This window comes from Ammospiza nelsoni, chromosome 21 (genome assembly GCF_027579445.1).
Source record: "Ammospiza nelsoni isolate bAmmNel1 chromosome 21, bAmmNel1.pri, whole genome shotgun sequence".
Taxonomy (NCBI): domain Eukaryota; kingdom Metazoa; phylum Chordata; class Aves; order Passeriformes; family Passerellidae; genus Ammospiza; species Ammospiza nelsoni.
The window spans coordinates 10,784,018-10,791,577 of NC_080653.1; the positions used below are offsets into that span (position 1 = coordinate 10,784,018).

The 7,560-nt window shown below is 53.7% G+C and overlaps 1 protein-coding gene across 2 annotated transcripts; it reads right to left on the reverse strand.

Moving 5' to 3' along the window:
* Positions 1–268: 268 nt before the first annotated feature.
* On the reverse strand, positions 269–7,085 carry DYNLL2 (dynein light chain LC8-type 2). 2 transcript variants are annotated; one of them, XM_059486884.1, is made up of 3 exons: positions 6,961–7,085; positions 3,732–3,870; positions 269–2,144 (listed from the first exon to the last, which is right to left on the reverse strand). In XM_059486884.1, exons 2-3 carry the CDS (start codon positions 3,861–3,863, stop codon positions 2,007–2,009), a joined length of 270 nt encoding a protein of 89 aa, XP_059342867.1. In that variant the 5' UTR covers positions 3,864–3,870; positions 6,961–7,085; the 3' UTR covers positions 269–2,006. The 2 variants fall into 2 exon arrangements, with proteins under 2 accessions (XP_059342867.1, XP_059342866.1); XM_059486883.1 differs by lacking the exon at positions 6,961–7,085 and having other exon boundaries at positions 3,732–3,884.
* Between the last annotated feature and the right edge of the window lie 475 nt (positions 7,086–7,560).

A 7,560-nucleotide genomic window follows, 5' to 3' on the forward strand; every position in this document is an offset into this window, starting at 1 on the left:
ATCCAGGTTACCTGGCACAGAGCATCCCATCAGGGTGCAGCAGGACACAATTCCCTCAATCCCTCCTCTGGCTCAGCCTCTGAGCTAAGCTGGACATCAGCACCAGCACACAGGCACCACCTAAGCTCCTCCAGTCATTCCTCCCTCCCTGACCTGCCTTCTTTGGGTCATCAGCACCTTCCAGGGCACAGAAATCACTGCTCACCCTCTCTGGACAAGGACTGGCTTTGCTCGGGAAAGCTGGTAAGGAAGAAGAAACCAGAGGCTGTTCAAATGTGTCAATTCACCTTTAATGTTTGAAAAAAAAAAAAAAAGGTATTTGAGCAATTGCAGTTATGAAGGGAACAGATCTTGCTCCACGAGAGACCGTGAACAGATTCACATTAGACTCATGCTTGGAAAAAAACAAACCCAAAACATTCTCCTTTCAGACCCAGAGTGGAGTTCTGAAGAGACAAGACCACACGAGTGCCCCAGACAGTCCAAGGCACATTATCCCAGTGCAGACATTTCCATCGACATGAACTTATGACAGCTACATTCTTTCTAGTTACAACATTGTTCTACCCATAATACAAAATTAGGCATACTTTGGATTTTGCACAGAGACAAGAAGGACTTTTACTTCAGGAAGTCATCAACCTGGGTCACCAAATCATTTCACAAAGAGCTCCCTTCACTCTGCCCTTTGCCCCCAGCAATGATTTATTCCCAACACCAAATTAATCTCAGAGACACAAGCTGGGCTCACCAGCCCAGTGGTATTGCCAATGCATTAGTCAGCAAACCAATAATTAGAGCTTAGAACAAGCACCAGGGATTTATTTGCCATCACACAGCATTTGTGCACACCCAGGTCAGAACTTCCTGCAGTGTAATCTCAAGTCAGTACGTACTAAGACAACATCACTGCTGAACCTATTGGAGACCAAGACATTTGTCTGCCTTTGAAGCAGATGTCACATGAGTTTCCTTCACACAAACATCACATGTAAATTTAAACTTCTTGGTACTGTGCTTTAAGAACAAAAGCAGATATTAGAACATAGAGGACAATCCTCCAGAAATAGCTTATTAGCTACAGAAAATAAAAGAAAAAAAATCAAAAAAGAGACAGTGGCCACTTACAAGTCTTCCACACGACTAGCTTGCTTTAAGGAGAGCATCAAGTTAAGGCAGTGTTGAGACAACTGGCTACAAACATGCCGAACAGAGCTGTTGTCAGTAGTCACCAATTTGATATCCTACTCCATTGCGGGGCCGGGCCACGTGGCTTCAGACTCAGTATGGGGGTCTGAAGACTTCAGCCACAGGATTGCTGCTTTCTGCAACAAGCAGGAACTCAGGGGCTGGACTTGAAGCCTTCTAGACCACGCTGAATTGCTTACTCAAGTCTAGGTCAATGTTTCAGCAGAGCCAAAAATACAGCGAAGGGCACTGAGCAAGAACACCGAGGGTGCCAGCTGCAAGCCTGTATCACAGTCAAAGGTGGAGATCACCTTGGGTGTGGAAGCCACGTCACCCAGAGCCACCCCACCAGCTTTCAGGGAAGGTCTGAGACCTGCCCCGAGGGTACTGGGAGAGCCAGCTCTCTACAGTCTGCAGGGTGGGACAGAGGCTCACACTGGCTTTGCTCCTCTTTGCAAGATTAACAGTCTAACAGGACTCGGTAAGGAAGTCTGGGGCTTTTGGCCTGCCCAAAAAAGTTTTCCCAGCCTCAAAGAAGGAGTTACCAGTGAGGGAGCTGTTGTGGAATAGTTTTATTTCTTCCCACGTAAAGGCCATTGTTTAAGCATTTACAGGTTTCCTAGTGCAATACAACCGAAAAAAGCAGTAACAAAAAAATGCCGCCTTCTTCCCAGGCAACTAAACAGAAGTAGATTTTTACTGCAACATATACACATTAAATATAGTATACAGTCCATGCAGCGGCATAGCCATGTTAGAGGGAGTCGTGGCTTCAGCCATCAGTGCATTACAGTCCAAATTCCAATCGCTCCTACTTCCTATCCAGACTTGAAGAGAAGAATTGCAACCTGACCCAAGTAAAAATAGATGAAGTGCTTTGTCTCGTGTGTTACATAGCTGCCAAAGTTTCTGCCAACAATGCAGTGCCAAGTTGGGTTGTATTTCTTGTCAAATTCCTGAAGAAAGAGAAGAGAGGCATTAAGGCCAAGAAAGCCCACATCAGAATAGTCCTAGCACAAATTCTGAGCTGGTTCTGGTCACACACTATCACCTCTCCTCCCACCTGCAGCATCTTGAGACACCCCACTGCAAGACACCATTAAATTAAGCAACCAAACCTCTGCACTGGATTGTTTGAAGGATTCAACACAAGCAAAACATCTTCTAAGCCTTGGAGCACCATTGGCCCTGGGCAGGAAGAGTAGATGCAAGAGCTCTCCTTGGTCCAGCCCTGTGTGTAGGCTAATCAGGGGAATAATTCTCTCCCATTCCAAACCCACTCACAAAAAAATAAAAAGAGGTTTTGGCATGTCTGCTCCAGCAAGGCATCTGAGCTTAAAGGTCACCTAAAAAAAGGAAGGAAGGAAGAAAAGCCTGGCTTCTGCTATTTGGGACTCTTGTATGCAAAGAGGGGAAAATCCATGCTGAAAATGAGCAGGCAGAGTCACAGGCCAGGGAGCAAAGACCCAAGAGGTCAAAGGTAAACAAGCTGAATGCTGGTTCAACAGTCTTCTCCTACTTAGCAGGCAGGATAGGGTTAAAGACCATTTTCCTCCCTCTAATTAACACAGGACTCCCAAGAACACCCTTCCCTCCCCTGAGACAGAGCCAGAACAGACTCAACATCCAAGATTAAAGCCAGTTCTAGTTCTCAGACAGCAGAAGAGTTTGAGCTGTTTGCAGGTAACCTTTGAAGTAAGGAAAAGGCTTTCTTGCCAGGGCACAAGGGTGCATCAAATTGCTTCCCTCCTCCCAACACACTCTCATGAAATAAAGGCCAAGTTCTTTTTGGATGCCTTCTGTTGCACTCCCTCACTTTACAGGCTGCATTGCCCCAAGCACTTAGAGCTAAGTCATGCCTCAAAGTGATCTGAGAAGTCAGGAGACACCTTTGAATCCTTTGCCTTCAAGCTTAGATTACAAGCAAGGCCCAAACACCAGCCCAGGTGCCAGGACTTCACTGCCTCTGAAGTAACATTTCCCTCCTCCAAGAGCACTTTCCTGACCATTCTGAGAAGCTGCTACAGGGCGAACCAACAGCTCCCCAGCTTCCATCATCAAGCAGGAGACTCAATTAACGGACTGCTGCAAATGAGGAGAGAGCCTCTTCACGAGCCAGGGCAGCTGCTTGCACTGCTTCTAACACAGCAGCTTCCACAGCCCCAGCAGCCAGAGAGGCCCATCCCAGAACCACACATGCACTGCTGCCCACCAAGGGAAACATCGGGGTGATCCCACCTGCACTGGTGCTGCAAGTCTGTGGAGCAAGTCCTAAGCAGAGGCAGCTGCCAGCCCTTTCCAGGCTGGCAAATCCTGAGGGACAGCACTTGCAGTTTGCTCAGAGCTTGCCAGAGCTCTGCCACAGCCCTCCCTGACCTTGGAGAAGTCACTCCATCCTCTTGAAAACAGCAGTAAAGCAGCCAAGAAGCCAAGTATCTTCTCCCTCCCAGCACGCAAGCATGAAGCCTCAGCCACTCGGCTCCTGACAGACCCGGGAGCTTTGGGAAGTCGCAGCCAGCACAGCACCCTCATCCCGGAGTTACCTTCTTGATATATGCTGCAATGTCCTTTTCTATGTTGTACTTCTCCATGGCCTGTGTAGCACAGTCTACAGCATCCTGCTGCATGTCCTCGGACATGTCCGCATTCTTGATCACAGCCTTTCTGTCAGACATGGTGAACCTAAGGCAGAACATAGATTCCTTTAATCCCTTCCCAAACAGAGACTTTGCTTCCTGTGCATCAGAGGTTGTCCTTTCCGTGCAGGCTGCGTCACAAGGCGACACCACACACTCTGCTATGGCCACAGTGACTTTATCGGGGCTGCCTATGCAGCCCAGGCCAAGGTGCCCCTTACAGCCAGAGCACTGGCTGGAGGTTGGAGCAGAGGTAGTCCAGCATCACCACACGCAGGAAAAGCTGATGTGTGGGAGGAGACGGGATCTGCAGAGAGCCACAGCCCTCCTGCACATCCATAGGCTACAGCCAAGTGTGCCATCCAGGTGTGCCAGCGCTTTGGAACATCCCCTGCTCAGAGCCTTGCAAGCAACAGATCCCAGACTGTCTGCACGGGCACAGAGCTCAGGAAGCACATTCAGAGCAGCAGTGCTTCCATTCTACCTCATCCCAGGTGCCACAGCTCCTGCTGCTAGTTTAGCCTGGAAGGAGCATTGTTCCACATTCAGCCATCATCACACCTTCAGTTCCCTGCTGCTCTGCCATGAAACCCAGCCTTCAGCTGTTCCCAGGGGACAGAGCCAGTCTGATGAGCCAGAAGCAGGTTAACAGCACACTGCAGCCTGGAAACAGGGCAGGGGAAGCAGGTCCCACCACAGGGACGGAGCTCGGCAAAGCTCTCCTTTCCTGCCCCCTCCTCAACTGGCAACCACAACTCAGATGCCAAAACCAGCGTGCTACTGCAGTCCCCGACTTGGCCTTGAGTGAGGTGTGCAAGCCCTTTGCTCTCAAAATTAAACTGCCTTGTACCAGCCACTGCAGCCATCAGATCTGACATGGCCTTGCCAGGGAGGTGCCCAGCACAGTTCCCATTATCCTAGAAATTGGGATCCCCTGATCCCAACACTGCAGTCTCTCCCCAAGCCCTGGAGAAGGCCACCATGAAGGCCTGCTCTGGACACCACAGCCCTCACTCCCATTCCCCACTCGAGGCCTGGAGAGGCACACGTTACCTGGGGATCCAGCTGCTCACCTTGCAGCAGCTCTTACCCCAGCACATTAAAACTTTGTGGGAATAAGCTTCTTAATGGCAAGGAGTGCCTCCAATTAAGCCTGTAGAGCACCATTAAGTTTCCTAAATCCTTTTACAGCACTAAGTCTTGAGTGATACTACCAAGTGTGTTTTGAAACAGTGAAACTACACATTTTTAGCTCTGCTGTGGAGTGAAAAAAATCTGCTGCAATGATCACTTCCTGGAAGAGCCCCAGAAAACTGAAGGAGTAGCTTTGTTACAGCAATTAAAGGAGCTTGCTACCCAGAGAGAAAGAGAATCCGGTTACATAATTGCAGCCCTCTGATTACAATACTTCAATTCTTCCTTCTGCCTGCACTTGAAGACTTCTATTGCCACCTTAATTTATACAGTTTAGATATAGTGTTTAATAGAGCACTGCTATTAACACACACCAACAGCAGCGGGAGGAATGACAGGAACTGAGCTCCACTGCCAACAGAGAGCACATGCTCCTATCACAGCCCTGGAAAAGCCACTTCCCGGCTGTTTGCTCCTTTCCAGGCCGTGGTTCCAGCCAGTGGGGCTTTGCCTGCAGCACAGAAGCCAAGGGAAGAAAAGACACAGCTCAGAACAGCCCAAACTGCGTGTAGATTTGGATTCACCACCCGGGAATCTGACCATCCCTTGGAAAAGTCTTCTGGGTGTCCAGTCCACAGGAAGAAGGAAGCAACAGAAATCCACTTGTGGGTCATTGTTCCAGAAAAGCTTCTTTAGGGAAAGAGAGCAAGCAAGCCCTGACACACACCAGGCCTTCGCACACCTGCACTGCTCACAGGGTTCAGAGGGCACCTGCAATGCACAAGCAGGCACAGAGTGACCTGCAAAAGGCACCTTCCCTCCTCATTGTCTAGGCAAGGAGCATCCCAGTGCAGGCCCGTGCTGCCGCGGGCGACAGCGCCAGAGGAGAAAGCGATCATACTTCAGCAGGGCTGCACAGCCGGCCAGGAGCCTCCCCTGCTCCAGGGCACACAGCAGGGCAGGGGCTGTGCTGCTGCACCTGCCACGGGAGTGTCACACCCTGCACCCACCTGAACAGCACAGAGCCGCCCCAGTCTCTGCTCACTCCCTGGGGGTTACAGCAGCACCACAGACACAGCATAACCCTAAACCACAGCATCACAGGTGGCTCTTGGGGTCTTGCCACCCAATCTGACCCTCTCTGAGGAAAACCACAAAGCCCCAACACTCATCTCGGGGCAAGATGGGCCTAGGAAGGGGTAACATTACAGCGCCAGCAGCCACCCCTTCCCCCCAAGGGCAGGATGTGGTCTGTGAGGAGGAAGACCACAGCCCCAGCTGCCACTCCAGGGCGGAATGAGGCCTTGGGAGGGAAATTAGGCCCAAGGCAGCACCCAACCCTGTTTTTACTAGAGTAGGCTAAGGTCTTAATTGTACGTTCAAACCCAGTACTCCAGCAGGACAAGCTGGAGCTTTGGGAAGAGAAGGAGACACAAGCCCCATGGTAACCACTCCTTCCCTCTCCGGGTAGGACAGAACCCTAGAAATGAGATGGGGCTGAAGCCCAGCATCCACTATCTCCCCATGAAGACAGCATGGATCGCGAGGATGGGAGCACCCATCACTTCCCACAGATCGGAACGGGGCCCGAGCCCAGCACCCACCGCTCCACCACCAGGACAGCATGGATTTCGCGACTGAGGACGGGGCCCGACCCCTCCACGAACCGCATCCACCACCTTGGCCGAAAAGGGCCCCGGGAGAGGGTGCGGCACAGCCCCTTCCCCCGCAGGGCTCCCGGGAGCCGGAGCCCTGCGTGACCTTCACGGGGGGAGCTCCAGGGGCGCCCGAGGCCGCGGTGACCTTGCCTGGAGCGGAACCGGCTCCGCAGCGGCGCGGCGCCCCAGGGAGGGGCGGACTCCGATCGCTCCCCGGGAGCCGGTACCGCCCGGCCGCGGCAGCGACCTCCGCCCTCGGGGCGGCCCCGCCGCCACCCCGCACACGGAGCGACCGGTGTCGGGCGAGGCTTGGAGAGCCACAGCCCAGCGGAGACATCGCTCACCTTCACAGTGACAGGGCCACCCCGGGAGGGCGAGGCACGGCACCGAGGAGAAGGAGGTGTGAGGAGGCCCGGCCGCGCTGCCTCAGCCCGCTCCGCTCCGCTCGGCGCCCCGCGCGCTCTGCGCCCCGGCGCCGCGCCGCTCTCAAATACCGCCCCGCCCGCTGCGGCGCGCGGGCCGCCGCCACCCCATTGGCCGCGCCGCCCCGCGCGCCGCGCACCCATTGGCTGCGGCGCGGCGCGGCCCGCCGCGCCCGGCCCGTCCGCCCGCGCTGTTCTGCCTACATCCTGTTTCATCCCACAATGCCGCGGGGCGGCGCGCGGCGGGGAGGGGCGGGGCCGGGGGGCCATGAGGGGCCGTGAGGGGCCCGGGCCGGTGTGAGGGGTCCGTGGTAGCCGGGGGGCTCCCCGCCTTCGGCCCCCATCCCCGGGGAAAGAGCCTGATCCCCTGGAGCGGCTGATCCCTAGAGGGACCTTTGTTGCCCTAGGAGGTCATGATTCTTCTGCGGGGTTCCCCTGTACCTTGGGGACCCTGATCCCCGGCGGGAGCCTGAACCTTTCTAAGAGGAACTCACTGGGTTGAGTCACACACCACAATGTTCT

What these genes read in the sequence shown, in the direction of transcription:
- DYNLL2 (XM_059486883.1), bottom strand. Translation starts at nt 3,884, where the DNA reads ATGTTCTGCCTTAGGTTCACCATGTCTGACAGAAAGGCTGTGATCAAG. An exon ending in TTGCAGCATATATCAAGAAG is followed by an intron (nt 2,145 to 3,731) that starts GTAACTCCGGGA and finishes CTCTTTCTTCAG; the next exon opens with GAATTTGACAAGAAATACAA.